Here is a 23,682-nt window from a genome sequence, read left to right on the forward strand (position 1 = left end):
CGCGCCATTTCTCATTTGCACCCTTTAAATTTGCACACCCTCGGCCGCAACCAGGGGAGCGCGGGCCGTGTAACGAAATTCGCGCCCAGCGACGCCCTCGGAAATGCATGGGCTCGTCCTTTTATTGGAAAGGACGCCTCTCAGGGACGTTGGCGAATGTAGATTGTCGAGCTTTCGAAATTGCTGCCGCTGTTCTGCTCTTTTTTTCATCCTCGCTACCGGCAGATTTTTAATTCGCCGATTTTTCGTCCATCGAAAAAAAGAAAAAATAATTTATTTGAAATGTTATTTGAAATTCCTCGGTTGAATTTATATTTCTTATATTCGTGTCGTATCGAGATTATTGGTACCACGTAGACGTCGAATTTTTCGTTTGTACACAAACGATAAAAGAATCACGCGGATAAACGTTGGAAGTCGGTCGTTTTTATGACAAACGCTAATTGTACGACTCATAACGATTGGCGCATCAATCGCAGCCATTTACAAGTGTATAATTAAGCGCGTTAATCGCGCTAATTAGACGCCTATTGGAAAACGCAAATAAATACACTGTTCAAACGATGCAGTAAATTATGGTAGGTAATTAGTCGAATTAATTGACTGGATCAGACTTGTATATCGTGAATGTTGCTTTCGCGTGTTACTCTTACAAAAAAATTCTGACTCGGATAAAATTTAATATTTATAACAATAACTCGAACTCTAACTCTATTTCTGTGTAGAAGAAAATAGTTTATGTTGAATAATATTAATGTCCAAGAAAGACAAAAAAGTAACAATTTTTGTATTACATATTCTTCGTTTCAATAATCAAGATCCTATTTAACGTAAAATACAGCAATCATTTGTAACGGCTACGATTACGCAATTGTTCCTAATTCTTAGAAACAGTAAATTTTCAGTTCGAACATTACAATGCGTTCCCACGGCCCAGTGCAGGTTTTGTCGTGACTGAGCTTTGACCAGTCATGTACGATAGACCCTTAACTTTGGTTTATTTATGACCAATTTCCGGTTCTTGCATTTTCCTGGAAACGTTTTCGCTTTTCTCGTCGGCGCATCCATCCTTTTCTATATACATTTTTAAGAAGCGACATTTTTGTCCTCGAATCAGTTCATTCAGAGCCTACAATTCGTTCAGAACAGTTCAGCCGAACCAGTTTGTCTAGAACAGTTCGTTTAGAACCGTCTGTTCAATTCGAGTAGTACGAGTACGCGTAGCTAGTGAGGGCATTGAGCCGTCTAGCATATCGGAAGAATTCTAACCGCTCCCGTTCTTGATCACTATTATTGTTATCTTTGTTATTAAAATTGAGAGCGAGATTACGCGTGTTCTTTTTCCATCCGTGCACCTCAAATTAAAAAGAGTATAACAACAGAAATAATTTTTCTAAGAGTATTAACAACAGAAATACTTTCTAAAAGTTAAAAATTTTTTAATTGCTCTAATTTTTCATCAATGTACAAGTGTACACAAGTGTGTACACGTCGAATTGCTATAACTAATTACGTTGCTGTCCGTGAAATGATTGTGCGGCGTTAATCGGTCGATCAACTAACCGTAGAGTTTAAACGCGACCGAATTCCTAGCAGTGAATGGCCGCTGCGGCGGAAATCGGATGTGCATTGTCCCCGGTTAACTTTACGCCAGCGTGTTTCTGGCATGACTGTAACACGGGTTTGTTATGCGTCTAATCTGAGTCTTTCTGCCCCTCACGTTCGTTTCCACGTTAAAACAGGTTGCAAAAGATAACGATTTCTTCGAATCGTGGTAAGAATGGATAAAAAAGGAAGCTGAAGAGGCGAGTGAGCTGAAGAGCTGTGATTAAATTCTCTTTAAGCGAAGTACAACTTTTTCAAACTGCTCCACTTCGATAGCTAACAAGCCCGGTATTGATGAGCTTACGTGGAAGTAAAAAATTATCGATTACTCGCGTGGGGTATTGGTTATCGTAAAAATCAAATTTTTCAAATGTTTATGTTTCAGGATAAAAAAGATTGATAAAAGTTTAAATTGCTCGAGCTTTTATATATTAAATAATTTGAATAATCGCTGGATTACTCGGAGCCTTCGATTAACGCCTCAAATTGCGGAGTATACAATTTCTGCTATACTATAATCCAAATTAGCTGGTCGATTAACGACGCTTGATGGTAAGAACGAGGATGAAAATTGTAACGTATGATGGGGAAAATTAAAAGCTCGTGAACGAGTTACAAAGGACGCGGTTAAAAGACCGGCGAGCTCGTTTCGAAGTAGAAACTCGGTTGGTAAACTTTAATACACCCACGTATTCTCGTTATTAAAGCTCCCTTTTTTGCACACTAGTAATTAGGAACAGAAACATCGCGGACGTCGTTGAGGTTAATACAAAGGAGCGAGAGTATCGTGGATATTGAAGAGAAATGATAGAGCGTAAAATGTCGCGTGGACTAGTACTTAGTGTCCTCGTTGCTTTCAGAGGTAGTGTTATATAAAAATATTACGGGGGATTCGGTTACGTGACTTGGAGAGACGCCTGGGCTGATAACGTTTCAGAAATTCGAACGTGATCATTTTTCTAAGATTTATACTGGGTTATTTTCTATCGAGTACAAGATATTGCTATCGCGTTGTTGACGCGATTATGACACTGCAATTTAATTAACGAAATCGAGGAAAACGATGGAATTGAATTTTAGGAATCGTTTTTATACCTGGCGAAGCCAGAAAATAGTGAAAAAGATTAAATACTCTTTATGCTTTCAACCTAGCAAAACAGAAATCCAAACTAAAATCTGAACGATCCTTATTTCTTCTTTTCTCATCGATTGGTTTTCCCACCAATCACTCACACTTTTCTCCAAATATACCCAAAAATGGCTGCTGTTCGCCAACTCTATCTTCCACCAGGCACGATTCCCTAAATAATTCTTAAAGCCATGTATCTACAGTTATTTCTCAAAACTACGATACCACTCTACTCTTACTTTTCCTCCGACATTTTATTCACTCCTAGCAGATCAAAGGGATGAAGAAAAGTATCAAAAGACAAAGAATCAATATTAGATAAAAGTAAGGAGAAAGTGATCAACAATTTTCAATGAAACAGAAGAATTCCACCTCCTAATCTAACAGGAACGTAGTTTAAACGTAGGCAAATTAAATGTTCAATTTGAATGAATAGTATTTTGGGTAATGCTCACTTCACACGTTAACTTTAACGACAAGCGAACAGTTAAAGTTGTAGATGACGGAAAGTATAGATCCAGACTTGAGAACAGAGACAAGACTTTATTAAATATTAAACGATATGTAAAGTGGTTTGATAAATATGTAATTTTCTATGCTTATAATAGTCTTTATCGACCTAAGTTTTAGTTGAAACTGTGGAAGGGTTCTTTTCAACTTTATTTGTCGAGCAAAGTTTTGAGATGGAATGCTCTTTTTCTCCCACATATTAAGTTCACTCCCGTGTGATGCACAAGGAAAATACCATGAGTTCCGAATTGAACGGATAATAAACCTAAGGAGCATGGCTATAACAATGGAATATAAAATTTGAAGATCTAGTGTTGTTACAATGTATTAACTGTTGTTACAAACATGAATATAATACTAAGAAAATGGAAATTCTAACAAAGTAACGGCTCCTCAACTGTTATTATTACTACGGTTAAATTTATGTTTCTCACTAGGTAGCGATTAGTTAGAATGCGAACCTTGTACGAATTAACATGCAATGTTCCAACCGACGGAGCAACAAAACGTGGGGTCTTCGAAGGTCTCGTTTATTACACGTTCGTGACCAAAAGGCTATTTCCAAGATTAAGACGTTTTAAGCAATTTCGTAAACGACCATCACGTTTAATACAATGGTTCTTAGAAGTTTTAATTTCGGCGTCCTCGATAGCCATAGCGTGTTCTAAACAAGGTGTTTCTCAAGGTTTAGTCCGATATGTACACGTAACGAAACCAGACCGGAATCTTTACCTTTAAAAAATTCCCAAAATTCTTTCGAGCGTACAAGAAGGTGTGGACGATACTCGAAGGGACAGACTGATTGGTAACTTGCATTCTTTCGGCAAATACCAACAGAACGAGTTAATTATCCGCTATCAACGATCGAATAATAACGAAACCCAAACAAACTCTCTTACAAAAGCAGACAATTTGTAATAGAACCAAACGAACGTAATCGAATATCACAATCAGTCATTACCTTCAACACTTCCGCATAGTCGAGAAGTGGCAAGTAATTAACAAGCTGTTCAGGATTAGTTTGACAGACAACGTCGCGAGCAACCGCGTTAGATCTGAGCCTTACAACTTCAGAGAGTGAAACAGAGACGAAATTCCGCGCGGCTAGACGCGACATGCGAGAATGTGTTGATTGAACTGTAATATCTTGATAAATTGTGATGTCTGGTATTCACTCTGCGTGCATTATTTTAAGTCATCAAGTTCTTATATTGTGTTAGCCTGAGGTGCCTAAGAAGTGCAAAAGTGTGTTAAGCTAATTCTGTAATTGCTTATGCGAAGAAGTCGTTTTGTGTATTTGTTAGTTCAGACCTTATCAGGTAGTCGGTTCAGTAGCTGAAAGGGATGTCTGGTTGGAAATTCGTAATGTAAAGTGCTATTGGCAGTATTTCTTCTGTAATTTCTTTATTTGATCCCATCTGATAACCGTCCGGTGTTTTATGACCGATTTATTGGCTGCATCAAAGTCTATGATACGCCATTGGCTGTTAATCGAATCCATCGAGCACGTAAATGCTAGTTGAGCTACCAATGTGGGCTTAACAGTAAGCTGTATAATACATGATGAAGAAGAACCAGATCTGCTGTCCGTATCACAAACTGTAAAAGACATTACACCCTAAACAAACACCTAGACTATAATTATTAGTTTCACTCCGTAAGAAACGAATCTTGAACCAGAAATATCATAATTAGAAAAGTATATCATCCGCGGCTCTGTGTTCGTAACCGATATTGTCTGTGAATTGCAAACAGCCTGCATTATACCGCAATCTAGCCCAAATATCTCGTTCTCCGTTGAAACTCGCGAAGAGTCCTAGCCAGTTGCGCGCAATCTCCAGTCTAGACTATGACCTTAACAAAGTCTCGGTTACTCTTCACCCCCCGGTGCCCCTTACAATTCCTACCCGTTCTCACCCCCAGCACTTCGGAATGGTTAATCGGTGTTTGCCCATCAAATAACGCTACTAATTGCCTGCCACCTTGGATACGCGCTTACTCGAGCGCTCTCCAACCCCCTCGCGCGGCGCAAAGATACAGGCTGTTGGAACAGAGGATATTGACGCGTCGTTCCGAGATTCTAATTAAATGATAGCCCCGCGGTACTCTTGCCACTCGTCTGTGGAAGGGAAACTCGAGTCCACGCGGGGAAAATAAGAAACGTCGGCGAGCGAAAAGGGGTGAATAAGGAATTGCGACTACTAACAGGTCCTTTCATCTTTGATTTTTCTTTTTTCTGGATAAAACTTTTTATTCTGGTTTTAAATTGATAGTTAATTGCGAATTGAAGAACAAGAGCGTTGCAATTTGTTTCGAGTACTTTTTAACGTGTTCTGGGTCGCTTAAGACCCGAAGGATGTAATTGAGAGTGATGTGAAAGATATGTTTGAATGAAGTATAATGGTGATGCAAATTATGTGCTGGACAATTTTTAAACATAGATAAGAATAGCTTGTGTAATGAAGTCAAATGAAACTTTATTGCTCCTTATTTTTATTTCGTTTCACTTTGTATAATTTTCTCTTAAAAACCTACAAAATATCTAGCGCTTCAATTAAACAAAAAAAATTAGATGTGTGGCGGCCTTCAGACACTCGTCATTAGAGGGACATCATCGCTTACAGTTTCCCAAAAGTACACAATTACCTATCCGTTCCAATATATAAAACTTCTGACTTGTCCCTAATATCCCCTATATCTAAGTCAGGGCCAGCAAGCGTAGCCATACTGATGAGTCCGCTAACAGGCCCAGGAAGAAACGTTCTTCCCTCTCTTTTCCTTCCTGCTCTCCTCTTTCATCCGCAGCAAAATCGAGGCAATAGATGATACAATTAATGTATTAAAAACCTTAACATGGTCTAAATTTTGGTTATTGATATAAATAACGTTACGTACGTAAAATCAACAATTATTTACCTTCAAATGAGTCGTTCCAACAACTTTATTATAACGGATACTTAGAACCAATAATGTTACTGGTTGCTAAGAAAATATTACATAATAAAATGTATTCATCACCATTGGAAAAAACTAAATTATGTAATAAAGTGTCGTTACAATAGTATGTGACTTAAAAGTTACACGGACCCCTAGAGAGTTAATAAACCTATAAGCTTGAATTATTTAAAACAGCTGACAATCTTAGGAGAGAGGAAAAGGAATGTCTATAAGAATAACGGTCCAAGTGGAACGGGCGCCGTCTCGGGTGTAACTCTTGGGTGGTGGGACCGGTGGAAAGTTTCTGAGAGAAATTCCGAACTATGGGCCAGCCTGTAATCGGCATTTAACGTTTCAGCTTAGCTAGCCGGTTGGCTCGTTTTCCCTGGCAAGGCGGGCGCCTCGTTTCCGGAAGTTCCACCCTGGAAACTCGCCGTCGTTAGCGGTTATTATGGTTAAACATGGTCGCTCCCGTGGAGCTACACGACTCTGGCCAAATGAATTTACTGTTTTAAGGGTAGTCGAACGGGTGGCAACCTTTAACGTTAATATATTATACGCCAACCAAATTTGATTGCTACCGGGTTCGAGACCCTGTTCAGACTCCTGCCAAAAATTTGTAAAAATGCTTCGAACAATGGCAATCCTGTTATTTTTCCGTAGATATGAAATAGAAACATTTAGTGTGAATATAAAATAAACGTTTCTATTATGTATAAAGTTGTTGGTAAAATTTAAACAAGAAAAGCGTAAATGAAACTTAAACCTCTGTACACACCGATTATACGGTATTCGATGCAACAATAAACCCGCGTCATAAAATTTGAAGAAGCGCGGATTTTCAGGGGTTTTCACGTCGTTACGAAGCATTTAATCAAAATTAATATGGAATTCATTTTTATTCGCTCATCTAAATCACCCATAGAGCTGCAAGCTGGCAGCTTTTTTACATAGGCATCGATCGCTCTCTGTCCGTGTGGAGTTAACGTAATAAGTGTTGGGAACGTTCTCGCGTGAATTGCAATAATAAAGATAAATCGTAGCTAGCCACGAGTTAAGTACAGAGGTGGTTCGGTTTATTTAATCCACCGCCACTTTGAAACTGATGCAGCCTTCTTTTTTACGCGCACTTTACCAGAACTTGCCTCGCGGTAAACATAAGTTATCAGTTTAATTAGTTTCTGCTCTAACAATGCAGCGATAATCATTTTTTCTAATAATAATTAACTTTATCCGATATAATATAACATGAAGAGGGGTTGGGAAGTTAATTAAAGTGGAAACTAATGAACCTTTTCCGAACAATGGTTGTTAAACGACCGTTTAAATATATCTTCAAGATCGTTGAAAAGTACTACAATTTATTTCATTTCATATCGTTCCTTTCAAATTTCGCAGCCTTAGTTGCGTATCTGTTTGAATCTTGAATAAAATTAAAGGCAAACATGAATTAATCAACGCGAGTGACTGCGTTAGAAATTTGCGTAAACAGTTGGTAAACCCTCAAACAATAACGCTACGCAATTACCCTGAGACCACAAACTTCGGTTACGGCTACAAATTTTCAGATAATAAATACGAGCTAATTCACCAGCCCGCCAAAAAATAATCAATTAATACATAACACTGCACGCTTTCAATTGCATCATTAATTTAACACTAGGTTTACCAAAGGGTCATTTTCTTACGGGGGTCAAAATGACCCCTTGGTAAACCTAGTGTTAAGAGCACAATTTCTCGGAACAGAAATTATTGAGAAGCAAATGAAAAGTGAACGATAATTAAAATTTTGTTTCGAATGAGGTATAAAATAATCAATGAAAATCCTAATCAGACTTTAGTTTACTTTTCTATAGAAGGCGATGTTATCATTATTATAACGAGCGGAAAGCAATAAAATCAGAAATGAAATGGCGGTACGTTACCAACGATCTTATTGCAATCGGATTCTGGTATCGTCAGCGCGATCAATAGCCGCACAAGATATCCATTGTAACATGCATGCGCGCTGTCAATTGTCAGGGAGTCCCATCAAACTCGCGTCATCGGAAACCGGCGAACAACGAACGGCGAACACATTGTTAACGACATAGCGTGCATTGTTTCGGATCGCGTGTAACCGAAGATCGTCTCTTCATTACCTTGATTAATGTATCATTCCCCGTGTCATTGATAGAAAGTGGATGCATCATCGCCAGGAATTTCGGTGTTTCTCGTTACCTTTGTTCCATCACAGCGAATGCGTATCGAACTAATTATTTTCGCCACGGCGTAACAATCGAATTCAGATACTTCTCGAGAAAGTAGACCCCATTAATCACCGTCTAATTTTAGTAGACCGTTTAATTTTGATTGTCGTTGACGCACTAGTACGTTTTGTATACTTTTCCTTCGCAAGTTTGACATCCAATCTTTTTAAAAAGCAAAAATGACAAAATAAGTTTAAAGTCACATAAAGTAAATTTTTTCAAAAATTGTCTCAGTCAATGGACAAAAAGAATATTAGTTTTGGATTATTAGGTATTTAGCAATAAATTGATACAAACATCATAAAAATTAGTCGACTATTTTTAAAAAATTAGTCGACTATTTTTTATTAAATTATGTGACCCAAATTCCAATGAACAAAAAAAGCTAAAATATCTTTTTTTTGGAAATGATATTTTTATTAAATTAAAACCAAAAATTTAAATTTGAACATTAAGAATTTATTTAATTTAATAAATTTCAATACTTAGCGTTATTCCCCCTCCCCTTTTTCCCCTAGCTTAAAGAATATTTTACTTTTTTTGTTCATTGGAATTCAAGTCACATAATTTAAAAAATAGCGGACCAATTTTTATGATGTTAGTTTCAATGCAAAGCTAAAACCTAATAATTAAGAACTAATATGTTTTTCTCCATTGGCTGCACCATTTATGAAAAAATTTACTTTATACGCATACCTGAAGGTTAAGTCGATTAAGTTGATCGTAAGTGTATAAAGAAATTTTAGCTTAGGTAAAGTATACCGGCTTTCAGCAGTAATTCTAATCAAAAACTGAACAAATATACATGAGCCATAACATACGGAAAATAATGTATGTATTATGAATATAATAACGGCCAGCAAGGTGCGAAAATAAACCAAGTTATTAATTTAAATTAGCAATTACTCTCAAGCATCCGTCCTTTTTAATGAAACAACATCCACTGGCCGTTAAGTCAACGAGTGAAGCGGAGCACTCAAGAAAGTTAGTTTGACCAAATAAAAAACGTTTGCTCGCAGCGAAACAATTTTCTCACCGAGAAAGGATCGATCGTTAAACTCGCATGCCACCGGTGACGAATATAATTAAATTTTGGGTTCCGCGGTACAAACGGAGCAATTGTTCCGTGTGCCACCCCAGCGCACTTTATTCCATATTCTGTCTCACCGCGTGCCCTCTTTGAGAGCATCCGCTCGAAATACCCTCTCGATACCGCCCGTATTCGCCAAGCTCGTTATACTTACCCGTTAATGCCTATAAGAACAGTTTCGCCTCGCACGAACGAACGTATACACTCATTATCGCCATTCGCATTTCCGTTTTAACTCCGCCGTGGCTGCTGCGAATAGGACCGAATTGAAAAGTTAATCCCTTTACTGGCGTCTTTTATGAAAGCCGTTGATGTCCCGAGAATTAGAGAAACGACACACTTTTGGGGCTACAAAAATTGTTTAAGTAGAATATTAACGGAATAGTTTAATTAAGAATTTTTATTATTAATAATCGATTAATTGATTGCGTTTTTACTTCGTTGCATTGAAAGATAATTTTTTTTAATAGTATTATGGATAATTGGACGAAGAATAGTTTTTGCAATAAACTGTACTTTTTTATTTTTTTAGAACAAAGTATATAAAATGTTAATATTTTTCTACTCGGTTGTAAAATGATTTTTTTCTATTAAAATAGAGCACAATCTTTTAGAATACATTCACGTTTCGAGTGCCAGTTTAATTTATTTTAGCATCCATGTTTCGTTGCACTGCTTTTCGCGGCACACTCTCCTCTGAACGACGACAGAACAGAGAAACTCTCTTTACTGGTTATTTCATTTGGCAAATTGAATATTCGATCGTTTAACGATCGACAGTTGGAAGCTCGTAATCCTTTGACGCTTGTTTTCGTTCGAAATAATATTTTGTTCCATCGAAATTACAGAGCAAGGGGGCAGCTTTGCAGTTTTCGATAGATTGGTCGGCGACCGGTGTGCTTTTCGAAAATTCAGAACACCGCGAATAACCGATCGTACCGAAAACAATAATTACAGGTGTCTGGACGATAAATCGAAAAGCCAAGCGAACAATGGACATTGATAAAACTTCAATTTTCTCTTTTACAATTCTTCCATTGCATTTTGATGTGAATTCGTTGGATAGAATTTACCAAATAAAATATTACCATGATTATTCTTAATCGTGCGAAACCAAAGCACAATATTTGAAATTAATTACTGTCCCGCATAAATTTTCTTCAACACTACAGTTTTTATTCGTTTGCTCAATTCTTTTCTAATTAAAAATTCATAACATTTCTACATTAAAACGCGAAAATAATGTTAAATAACATCGGACATATACGAAGAACGTACGACCTTCATCGAATTTGGTACTCGACGCCTTTTTCTTCCGTCCATCCTCTCAGCTGCCCGTCGAAATTCATACCAGTGCTTTTAAAGCACCCTATAAACCAATCACCCCACCCAAGCCAACGCGAACCTCGAGACAACAACTCCCATTACACCCTCTATAACCGTTCAGAGCGGAACTTGGGTACTTTTTACCGCAAAGAACATCCCCTCGAACGGCGAAATTCCGAAGCTCTCAACCAGTCCATCGAAGTCTCGAAGTTGTTCGCTTGTCTGGCCGCGAGGTTCCGCGAAATTCGAGGCGACATGCTGTTCCCGGAAGCTTTTTAGGTGCTCTCAGGGCCACGGAAAAGAGGACGAAAAAAAGCGAGAGATACGGGGTGGTTGGAGAGGTCTCAGGAACGGGTGTCGCGGTTACACGCGAACGTAACTTCAATTAACAAGCTAAATTGTATAACGTGAGTTGCCGGTGATGCAGTTGGAGTTTACGGGCGCGACGGCACAGAGGCCCGAGAAATTGCTCATTAATACCGGCAATAACGTAGTAATTGAGGAGGCACGCGTGAACCTCGACTCCTGCCACCCCGTGGCGCATCCCTCCGCGATTCTGACATTAAAAGTTTCTGTACGAAAGTGGAATCAATGAGTGGTGAGTGGAGCGAAGTTGATGCTTGGGTCTCGATGCTTTTTTTACTTTTGGAAGTCGGTTGATGATACTCTGGAGACCATCGTGTTCGTATCGTACCCCGTGGTGCAGAGCGGAAATACTTAACCAATCGAAGCAAAGAGACAGGACTTTCTCTTCGTTTTCGAGGGTCAACACAGACATCCTTAGGAATTTCTCTCTCCTTTTCGTCACCGAATCGTTCACGTATTAGCCTCGTCTGCGAATATGTATCAGTTAGTTTTTCTCTTGTTATATTTTTATTATTAAAATAAATGATGAGACTTCCCAAAAAGAGTATGCACCGCACGCCAGTTGAACATGCAGCTTCTACCTCAATTTTTTTGAATAAAAAAGAGGTGAAGCCGAATATAGAAGCAATCGTGATTATTCACTCAGATTCTTTGTTCCATTAACTCCATTCTCTAACAAATAGCTACGGATATTCCTATTGAAAATTAAGATTCCAAATATTAATAACTGACTAAATAGAGTTCTGTAATTAAAGAAAAGACACTCGAGAAAGTGAAGAGAATCAATTTTTGATTCGACTACCATTTTCCTCGTGACATTATCGTGGATACGTGTAACAGGAAGAGATGGAAGGAAATGATTGAATTATTTGAAAGTGCCAGAGTTTGATTGAACAAAAAGTATGGTAATTTATGTATGGTAATTTGCTAGAATAGTGATCGTTGATCATGTCACAGTGGAATTAATTATGAAAAAGGTAAAAATTAATTTCCTTTTTATTGTAAAACTGTAATCCTCTGTGATACATTTATATTGCATATTGAATTTATTTGAAATTCAGTTGATTAGAAACTCTCTTTACTGAGATTACAATTAGATTTAGAAATTCAAGCGAAGATTACATTGTTACGCGTATAAGATCACTTATTTGTTATCCTAACCTTATCACCAAATTTATATTTTAATAAATACAACTAAAAATAAATAGAGTATACAATAAAATTTATATCACTCTAAAAATACTTATTCTTTTGTAGTTCTAGTCACGTTAAAGTATTTCATTTCTTTCATCCAGTCCAGGGGTGGGCAAATAGCGGTCCACCAAGACAGTCAGGAAGATCTGCCTTGAACGGAGAATTTCACTCCTGATTTAAAAAAAATTGTAGGAAATTGTGATAGAGTACCATTCGTCTCGTTAAACTGATTCTAAAATTAAATGTAGTTGCAGCTACAGACAAAATGAAGTTAGCACAATAAATAAATTGAATAAAACTGTAACTACTTTATTTAATTTACATTTATTGATTCTTATGGTGGAATTTATTACTTTTCTGAAATGCAAAGTTAATTGACGAATGCAATCACTTTAAAAGCTGCGGCCCTCCGCTAACCTCCGTTTCCACAAAATGGCCCTCGAGCCAAAATAACTGAACCAGTCCGTACTAAACGAGCCATTTTTAAAAGCTAGTAAAAATCTGATAAAAAATTCTCATATTTTAACAAAGTAACGACTACTTAACACATCGCAATTAAATTAAATTTCACTACAAAAGAATTCGTTTCATGCGGTGAAACCAAACAGAAATGAAAACAACAACTATACTTTATTCCACGCATTCCGTACACCTTCGTAAAGAGAAATTCTCCGTGAATGCCTGAACGTTCCCATAATTACCAACAATAATCGCAGTTACAACCTGAACCCACAAACCGTGGTCATAGAAAATTCATAGGCATTCTCGCAAAATACACAGGCGACTGCGCGCGCGAACGCTTAAGACGCTTATCGAACTGTGGTCGGGAATCGTTGAAATATTAACGGGGGACGCCTAAACGCGAAGTGGCGGTGGCGGCTACCGCTACAGCCTCGGTGCAAAATAATTAACGAGCGACGTGAATGTTTAGACTGCGAATTCGTAGCGGGAATCTCACGCTAGCTTCGAGGGTTCGCCGCGCGATGACGAATGGTGCTCGCTGAGGAAGTTAGCGCCTGCCTGGACGACGTACCCCCGTTCCATTTCGAAAATTACGACGAGCCGACGGACGCTGGCGGACGTATTTTCATGGAAGTCTCTGCGAGTTTCCGAACGACGTCCATAGTTCGTGAACCGGAAGTTCTCGTCCGCTTGGTATTTGGTACCGATTTAATTGACGCTTCAACGAGGTGGCAGCGAAAAAATCCTGTAGGAATTCCTGGAATGTGTCCACGGAAATTTCCTATGTTTCTTTTATTCGTGAATACTTGTTAACTCCTTGCGGTAAAGTGACGAGTACAACGCCGAGGTGCAAGTGTTATGTGACTGAAGTTACCGTTGTCTATGATACCAATTAATTTAGTTTAAAATTTCGAAAGCATTAAATTTGGGCGGTATTACTTGCACAAATATCACCAATCATTATCATATATTACGTTTACCATAGAATTACTAGGTACACGTTTAGCCTTTTGTTAAACAGCTGGATATTCCACACAGAATTACAATTCTATCCAAATCAATAATATAATTATCCGAATGCTAATATTAGAGGTAATAAGACTACTCTGCGATAAACCGTAATTATTGCTCAAGTAATTCTCCTAAAATGAGAATTATCCTCGAGAATGTAATACACGGTGGTAGAATTTGCAAATTTGTTCATCTTAAAGGTCCCGAGCGAAGCAAAACGGTACACGAGAACCGATTCAACTCGATTCCTGCTGCTTTCATCGAATTGTCCGACAGAGACCTTTTACAGCTGCGGATAATTACAAGATGTACTTGGGTCCTGTTACACAGCCGACCATGCCTTTAAATGGCTCGCCCGGCAGACGGGCTCCGCTATCAACGGGTTAATCGAGTTAGCCAACCACTCCGTGATCTTCCGCGATTCCGTTTCACCCTCGACGCTTCGTTCGCTACGGTTTTTCGATAAATATCGTTCGTGGACAGTAGATAAACATCTCGATAATTCGATGGGACTGAGGAAATTCTCTAGATGAAGAATTGCTGTTAGAACGGCTTCTTCGAGCATCGAGTGACTCGATATTCTTGTTTAGATTTTCATTCTACCAATTTTATTATTATTCTCCAATAATTCATCCTCTCTATTAAAATTTATTCTCTTCTCGTGTGCTTACTCAAATGGACAGGCAACTCTGAATCATAATTAATTAGTGAACGTGAGTAAAAAGCAAGAGAAGGAAAAACGTTTCATCCTAAGCCTGCTAGTGGACTCATCGATAAAGCTACCAAAATGGCGAAGTCGCTCCTTTAAACGCGGGGATGTAAGGAACAGATTAGAAATTCAATTACATAGAAGCGTAAACGGGTACGTTCGAGAAACTACTTTATGTGTTAAAATTGCTGTCCCTCTAGTGGCAAGTGTTAGAGAACCACCGCAATAGCTTTACCAAGGAATATCGATCTCTGATATTGAAGTGGAATAATAAACATAAGTGCGCTATAAAGATATACGCTACAACCACGAAAAATAGAATTTAGTTAGTTCGAAGCGATAGCATGGGACACGGGAAAGGATTCGCAATCGTTTAATTTCCGTTATCGTTGTCACGCGTCGAACGGATCCGTGTGGACAACGATTGATTATAATTTATGCGCGCGGTTCGCGATAACCGAGCTCTGTTAATCGGCGAGCAAACAGGAAGCCGCATCAGGAGCCGCGTGAACGTCAATATTTATCCGATAGATTTTCGTTCAGTATGCTGACAGATACACGCCGATGCTAGTTCATCGGGTAAACGCGCGGATTTGCGGAATGCCCGGATCCAACCCCCTCGCCGCCTCGTTCAGGATCGAAGGTATTCAACACGATGGAATCCTGAAGGAGCTATGCATTTGGACCGCGTTCTGCTGGAAGGAACCCTCCTCTAACCGACATACCAGCAAACAATTTAATAAAACCACCCTCCGTGCGCAAGAAACACACTTTTTGCACCCTCCCTTTTTTTTTCAATTCGTCAGAAACGACGACTCGGAGGTTTCGAGACAACTTTTCTAGAACACATTCCGCGGATGCTCACGAAAATACCGGTACACGATATTTTATAAAGAAAGAGAGGGATAATGATGGAGAAATTCCTGCTTGAAAACGCGCAAGGCAGGTTCAAAGTGAAGTACAGTTGTAAAGTAAGGATATAACGTGGAAGTTGAAAAAACATAAGTTGCAGTAAAGAAAAAGAAATAGTTTGCGTAAAAGGGTGAAGGATGGTGGATATGGCATGTAGTTCCAACCGAACAGACTATAAGGACGTTTACGCGAGCCTGTACACCGGATATACGGGGGATAGTTACGAGTGAACGCTGTCTACGATGCCTCCAAGGGATGACGTGCATGCTTCGCGCCGTGAAGCGTTATTTAACGACGAATTTCTGTAACATCGAAAGTGAATTCTAACGCGGAGCTGCATTAATGCGGGATGAGAACACGTGTCACCTGCACACAGCGTTAATCATTTCTAATCTTAATTCGGTGCTAAACTCGTCGCTTACAAGGCTCGTGCTCGTCGCTCGGAAACACGTTCGCGGATTCTCATGAAACGAAATCCTTTACTTTTCGCTTCGCTTACTTTTTTTTAGAAAATAGCTGGAATATTTAAAATATCCGAGGTATCGTCGAAATCTGAGAGAAAAAAGATATCGGGAACAGAAAAATATAACGTGTAAAAATAGACTTGGAATAAATGCAATCATTTTGTTCTATAATATCTAATATTCGCGTACCATGCCTCTCTATCGTATTTATATAAGGTGAATTTTCTCTCTATAAAGGGAAATTTAATAAGACGATCAGTTATTGCTTATCTTCGGTATTTTTCGTAATACCGTAGCCAAGGTATATTAAAGTTACCGTAGTTCCGTGAAATCGGCTCCCGCGCCCTTAATTCCCCGCGTTCCCAGTATTTCCTCGGAGTTGCAGAAATTCCACGCACATAATATTTTCGCGGCGGCTGCTGCCGCGCGGTAAGAAATTACAATTTCATGAATTTCGAATCCGCTCCGCGGCAACTTCTTCCGCGGGGAACTTCCAACGAACGAAAGCTGAATTCGAGATCCTATTTTTCGTCGTTTCCCGCAACAGCCCCCTGCCACGCGGAAACATAATGGCGACGATCGAGAATAACCGTCCACACGAATATTAATTTTTATAACGATTCGAAAAATTTCTGCGATTCTCAAACGCAAACGAAATTTTGACATAATTTCATTTTGCGTTTCACCATTTTGAATTTTGTTCAAACGAGCATTCAGCGCGCGAAATGTTCCGTGCGAGTGCAACGCGCGGTTTTGAAACTCCGTTTAAGTTGGAAATTTTTAATTAAATTTCCTTTGATGGAGCCGCTGGAATTCGTTTAACATTTACGATTATATAGCATCGATTGGATTAAGTGGAACGCGGCTTTTAATATAATTCAGCCTTCATTTTAGTTTCAGCTTTTAATACTGGGCCGTTATAGTTCCAGGACTTTTTACAACTGTACTCGTGTAGAAGATTAACGTTCACGGTGATTTCACTTCCCGAGTGCTGAAAAAGCTCCAAGTACTTAAAATATATTTAAAAAAGAAGGACAGAAGAAATATTTATAAAAGACAAGATAATTTCTATTTTTTACAAATTTTATAGAATGTTTGTTTCTACATTTTCGAAAATCATAGAAACATCGTGCCCCTGGGCAATTCGATTAATTATTACAATTCTAGTACTTTTAAACACCAACTTACAAAATGAACTCTGCTTTTCGCCGCGTATCTCCATTTCTCCCCAAAAGTCGAGAAATTCTTTTTCTCGCCTCCATCAATTTATGCACTTGTGGCGAAAATACCTATCTTTCCACTTCCCCTTTCCCGAAATAGGGAATTTCCTTGGATTCGTTATAGTAACACGATCTTACGGTGACCAGTTCATTATTTTTTCGATCACTGCAGGGAAGGTCACGTCTCTTCATAAATCTCCTCACCGTCCCCACGTGACGTGGCTATTGAACAAGTGAGTTATTGGATTCCGGACTTAACAGAGTCGAGTAATGAATCAAATACATCACGTATTAAGAGAATGTTCAATCATTAGTTATTGATTAGAGTTATTATCTAATCTCTAACTATTCGCTCGCTATTAAGTCTGCCTGTGAAACTTCTTTTATACAGAAACATCGTGCCCGTTCGCAATTCGATTAGCTAATACAATTAGAGAAGTAGAAACACAGTGAAATCCACGATGGCACTGATTAGTAGTACCGTCACTAACCCTCTTATCGTTTACGTTGCAGGACCCGCATCTCCGTTGGCAGAGCTGGTGGGATACAGCCGCTGCGGCTACGCTCTCGTGTTGAAGGGGTTGGTTTTTCCCCAGTGGAAGAGGCGCCCGTTGGCTGTCATCGGATCCAGGCTGTTCCTTTATCCGGGTAAGTGTTCCACGCGAGATCCCCCGGATTCGTAAGAAACGGTTGGTAGGAACAGCTCCCAGGGCCTGTCGAACGGGCAAGAAAGGGATAAGAGCCGGATTTATCTCTTGCCCCGTGCTCCGTTTCTTGCCAGTGCAATTATTGAAACGTATATCATCGCGCTTCTGCGATTCCTCGATCGTCACCTAGGAAAACATTTTTTTTTTCTTTCTTTAATATATATGATTTGACGAGATTTTCGTAAATTCCTTAAGTCACGTGAAGAATTTTGGCAGAAAATTTAGAAATCTTTGATTCTAGGGTATTCTGCTCTATTATAATTAGTACTGCAATTTTACTTGGCGCTGCATCTCTAACGTAGAAAGTGACATTACGTTAATAAGGTAATGTAGTGTTTCTGGTCATAATTTCAAAGTCGCGAAAAATCCTACTTTTCAATACTGTTTTTACGTAAAAGGAAACTGCCCTCAGAATTTCATCCAAATCGAAGCATAAAAATATTCAAAACTCATTGAAATCGCTCACTCACGTTTATCCATTTGCAAAATGTCAGCGAAATCAGAAAACGTGACAGGGTTACGGAAACGCAGTCTACGATTGTATTACACCAATCGGTGGTATCGTATAAATTATAGAATAGCACGGAGGAGACCTTTTTATGAACAGATTTATATACAATATATGTACAGGCAACCCTCCTATAACACGGTAGTTAGGTTCCTAGAAAATGCCGTGTTGTGTGAAACCGTGTTGCATGAGACCCAGAGCTAGTGCAAAAAGGGGGGGTTACGTTCCAAAAACTTATTAAAAACAAATATTTTTCTTAATTCGACATAAACAATGTAATTTTTATTAAAAATATAAATGTATGTACAACACAAAGTATAAAAAAAATATTTTAATCTAACGCAACCATAATTTAATGAATTTACTCGTCGTCACTGCTCAGTATAATCAACCGAGAACGTTTTTTCGGTGGAACGACATCGCCTTCACTTTCTGAACTTTTTTCGTTATTTAAAGTTTTTGTATGTTTTCCCCTCTTAAAAAAATCTGTAATGGAACTTTGCTTGCTGGTTCTTATTAGATCATTGTAAATTTCCCGGTATGGAGCTAAACAGTTTTGCAGCTCCCTTTTGAATTTTCGACTTCTTTCCGTCGAAGGGTCTTCATTCAAGAAAAATGATTCCAGATTTTCCGCTAAGCATAGGCCTTCTTGTAATTTTTTTAATGTTAAATTCTTGACTGCACAATCTTCGTCAGAGCTAACGTCCTCAAAATCGATTTGATTTGCATCTAGGGATGCCATTTCGATTAATTCCGCTTCGTCAACTTCTTCTTCCACTAATAAATCTTCAATGTCTTTGGAAGCCATATCCACAAAACCTTCGCCTCCGATTGATTTAGCGACTTCTAATATCGCACCAATTTCATTTTCTAATGTTTCACGTATGTTTTCCGTTTCAATTGCAGAGGGCCATATCTTCTTCCAACACGCATTTAATGTTGATGTTTTTATTTCATTCAGTGACAAAGATATGATATCGATGCAGTGCTTGATGGAAAATTTCTTCCATGCTTCCATTACGCTAATTGATTGCGAATCGGTTGCGTCTAAAATCCACTGTAACGATCTTCTTATGTAATATGTTTTAAAGGTGTAAATAATACCTTGATCCAGTGGTTGGAGCAACGAAGTAGTGTTCGGTGGTAAGAACATTATTTTGATGTTGGGATGTGTTAAATCTTGTGGGTGGCATGGAGCATTATCTAATAGCAACAGCGCCTTGCAGCTCAAATTTTTTCGCTTTAAATACCGCTCAACGCTTGGCACAAAACAATTCAAAAACCAATCTCTAAATAAATGTCCTGTTACCCAAGCTCTCGAATTTGCTGTCCAGTATACCGGCAAGGTGTTTTTATTCACGTTTTTTAGTGCACGAGGATTCAAAGATCTGTACACTAGCATCGGTTTTGTCATGAAGTCCCCCGATGCATTACTGCACAAAAGGAGCGTTAAACGATCTTTGGACACCTTAAATCCGGGTGCAGTTTTTTCTGTCTTCGATATGAAAGTTTTACTGGGCATTTTTTTCCACCAAAGCCCAGTTTCGTCGGCATTGAAAACTTGATCTGCTGTGTATCCTTGCTCGGCTATAATGTTTTGAATTTTTTCTGGATACGTCCTAGCAGCTTCATGATCAGCCGACGCAGACTCTCCTTGGATTCTTATGCTATGAATCGCAAAACGCTTTTTGAATTTCTCGAACCAACCTTTACTCGCCACAAAATCTGGATTGACAGAGGATTCTCCTTGTTGTTTGAGATGGTTGTAAATTTTTAATCCTTTTTGTTTTATAATATTGCCATCTAATGGAATTTTTTTTTGACAGCAATCGTCAATCCAAATGCTGAGGGCCTTTTCCATTTTCTCAATTATTGCTGGTCTGGGGCGGGCTGAACGTTTTGCGGATGTCGAAGATCCTGCGGCAACTGCACTTCTGATTTCTTTTTCATTTTTCTTGATTGTTCTAATTGTTGCTTCGTTCAAATTAAGGTTTTTCCCAATGTGGGATGCTTTTTCTCCTTTCGATAGACGATCCAAGATTTGAATCTTTACTTCTAAAGAAATGAATTTTCTCTTGAACGTTGTTTTATCTTTACCTGACATTGCTTGGGGCTGAAGCTTAATGTCTTAAAGATAAAAAAATTGTTCTTTAACACACCGTGGCGCGACGTAGACTACCGAGTAGCAGCGTGAGACACTTTTGTTTTCAGGCCACGGAGATGAAAGTAAAGAACGTACGAAAACCACACGGAAAACTGACTGACTGACTCTTCGAGGAAAAAACACACGCATTTTAAACCAGAACTATCGTAGGCGTTGCCTAATTATTAAGCAGCAATCGTGTGTTCCCACCCTAACTGGGCGTACCCCAATGTCCTACGGGGGACATAGGGCCCGATAAGAGGAACAACCGTCTTGCTCTTCCAGCAATTTGGAAGTGACATCGTGCACGTGGCTAGCAGAGCCGCGTCGGGCACTTTACCCGGTCGTAAATTAGTCTAAGGCTAAGACCGCACGGAAAACTCTTATACTAAACAGTCTCCGTTGGTGAACGTCTCAAGTGCTGGTCCATGCCTTGGGATACCTAATACGCATCAGACCTACATACATTTCCGCAACGATGTATCTTTAGGACAGCAAGCCTCGCCGCGGCTGTATAAGTACATACAGTGTTGTATGTACAAAGGATTTGCAGTTTTCTCATCGCGTTATAGCGAAAACGTGTTGTAGGATACCGTGTTGTAGGAGGTTTCCCGCAATTTACGAATCGTGTTATAGCGAAACCGTGTTATAAGATACCGTGTTAGAGGAGGGCTACCTGTATACAGTTTTCTTGCCGTGCTACTGGCCGCTCGAACTCGTAATCTAACTTCGTAATTTTAATTCGACGATCAGAACTTCCGCGAACTCGTTTCGAGAAAGTTTCAACTTATAAATCTCGTCCCTTCTTTCCTTCGACTCTCAGCTTCCCTCGATTGTTTCCCAGTTTTCTGCCTTTTTTACAGTTTCAACTTCTGAGCAACGGGAGTATCTTCCCGTTTCATATGAAAATGGATAAGAAAGTAGCGATAATTCCTTACGATTCCCTGCAAATCATTGTTTTTCTCGTACTTTCGCGTCAAACTCCCTGCTGCCTAATATATTCTTCTTATAACCCAACAAAATATACAGTAGTTCTCTTCTCGAGAATCACTTCGTTAAATTTATTCCAATATCATTTACAGTCTATTGAAAACAAAAATATTATAATTTTTAAGATCGAGAAAACAACAGAACAATTATCGTTTTTAATTTTATCTTTCCTTAAAACAAAAATCTCAGAAATTCGTCGAAATAAAAATTGGCAAAGTTCCACGATTAAAGCCAAAACGACAACCCCCCTCGAAATCGACTCGTAAATGGCGGGTAAGAGCAGTTCGTAGCAGAGAGCCGCCTTCTCGTTTCAACTTCCGTTATCGACCCGCGCGATTTGTTCGCAGCGTTGATTTATGTATCCGGCAGAGATTCCCTCGCGCCGATCAATCGTCGCGTCCGCAACCGTGCCGATCGAACGCCGGCTAAGATACAAGTAACTCCGTCCGTGACTGATAAGTGAACTTTAAATTGGATTTCTTGGGACGTACGAAAGAAGCTCGAGGCGTTGACCCGTTATATAAGGAGCTGTCAGCGCGAATACAAACGTCCGTTTCGTTCGTTTCCCCGCGGAGACCGAATATGGTATATCCGTGTTCGCTATCCCGAGCAGATGTCGATTTTTGCGGTCGTCTCAACTTCGCGAGGGAAAAATGGAGGAATATCGGGCGCAGAGGGTGCTCCGAGGGTTTTAGGGGTAGCTGATGCTGCCGGAATTGGTATACGTTGTAACAACGCGAGTCGAGACGCGAACTGCGTTTGTTGTCACCGAGAAATCGATTTATAGGCTTGTTTTTCGTATCGCTGAACTTTCGATAACATTTTTTTTTCGCTGCATTTTGCAGTCACTGGAATCGACTGTTTGCGGGCCATAACTTCCATTTTGTTCGTTACCAACAATTTTTGTTTAAAAATAGAGACAACTAAGTGTAACTAAAATAATTTCAACTGGATTCTTTGACAAAAGTTTGATATCAGATTAATAGAATATTTCTTTAGATATCAAAGAAGAAGAAATTGTGATTTGCTCTCCTTTTCTGCTTTTTGAACCAGTCCGATCCTGCTAGAAATAATTCTTTAGAAAACGCAGTTGAAGGAATTACATTTTGCCCCTCTGTGCCATTTCTCAAGTCCGCTTCTATACGCTGGAAATACTTTTGTGGGAAACAAAAGAAAAAGGAATTATAGTAATAGTTTGCTGTATCATTTCTCGAACTTGTTTCCGTCAGAAATGTTATTTGACAAGACGAAGAAGGAGAAACGCAGAAGTTTAAATGATAAGCGATGAAAGTGCTAGAGGTAACGATTTTTAATACGAACGAAACAACACGTTTCGATTATTTTGACAGTTGTGCACGCATCGTTTTTAACAAATTCGGTGAAAATTAAAAAAATTAAATTATTTACCATTTGAAACAATACTTCTCCATTTATCTGACAAGCGCCATACGTCATATGCCATTTCAATTACACAGTTTCATTCCTAGAAAACTCTGTCTCTTACCAAAAACGTATCCTGAAAAAAGAAATTCTACATTTTTGTCCTCCGCGCGATTCGTCAAGCTCGCTTCCAACGCGGAAAAACAAATTCCATTTTGTTCTTCGCGACAATACCTGAAAGTCCTCTCCCGGACGTGAAATTACAACGCGTCCCGCATAATAGAACCATTGGGAAACCATTGAATTTTATCGCCTCGCGTGGCCATTATACCGCGGCGACACCACCGTCGTTTACGCTTTCCACGGGATCACGGTCCTCCGTTTTACATAAACGTCCGCGAGTTCTTCGCTGTGATAAAAGCGAAACAGGGGCGGCCATCATCCAGCGAAACAGCGTAGCCCGTACATCCGGTCGGGGCTCTGCCTAAAACCTAGCCTTCGCCATTCTTTCGGCCTCCGCGTTTCCTGTTCGCAGAACGGGACACGATGATTTATCGCGCGTCCTCCGGCCTTTATCCCGGCCCGCGAAACGATCCTGTCACCATCCTCGAGTGCGTGCTGCCGCGGATCAAGAATTTCTTTCGACCGTGGGATTTATCGCGGTGACGTGCAATTACGGGTTCAAACGTCCGGATACGTCGGGTCCGTCGCGCGCGATGGCTGATCGTGGAACGATATCGAGGGAGGGCGGTGACGTTTCTCCAATGAAA

General features: G+C 39.3%; 1 protein-coding gene across 1 annotated transcript in view; it reads left to right on the forward strand.

Moving 5' to 3' along the window:
* Phlpp (PH domain leucine-rich repeat protein phosphatase) overlaps positions 1 to 23,682 on the forward strand; it is a 115,363-nt gene that overhangs the window by 25,780 nt on the left and 65,901 nt on the right. Inside the window, exon 4 of the mRNA XM_076899563.1 lies at positions 17,698 to 17,832. Coding sequence (XP_076755678.1) covers positions 17,698 to 17,832 — 135 coding nt within the window. The remainder of the gene's footprint in view (positions 1 to 17,697; positions 17,833 to 23,682) is intronic.

The sequence above is a fragment of the Xylocopa sonorina genome, chromosome 8 (genome assembly GCF_050948175.1).
Source record: "Xylocopa sonorina isolate GNS202 chromosome 8, iyXylSono1_principal, whole genome shotgun sequence".
NCBI classification, from domain to species: Eukaryota; Metazoa; Arthropoda; class Insecta; order Hymenoptera; family Apidae; genus Xylocopa; species Xylocopa sonorina.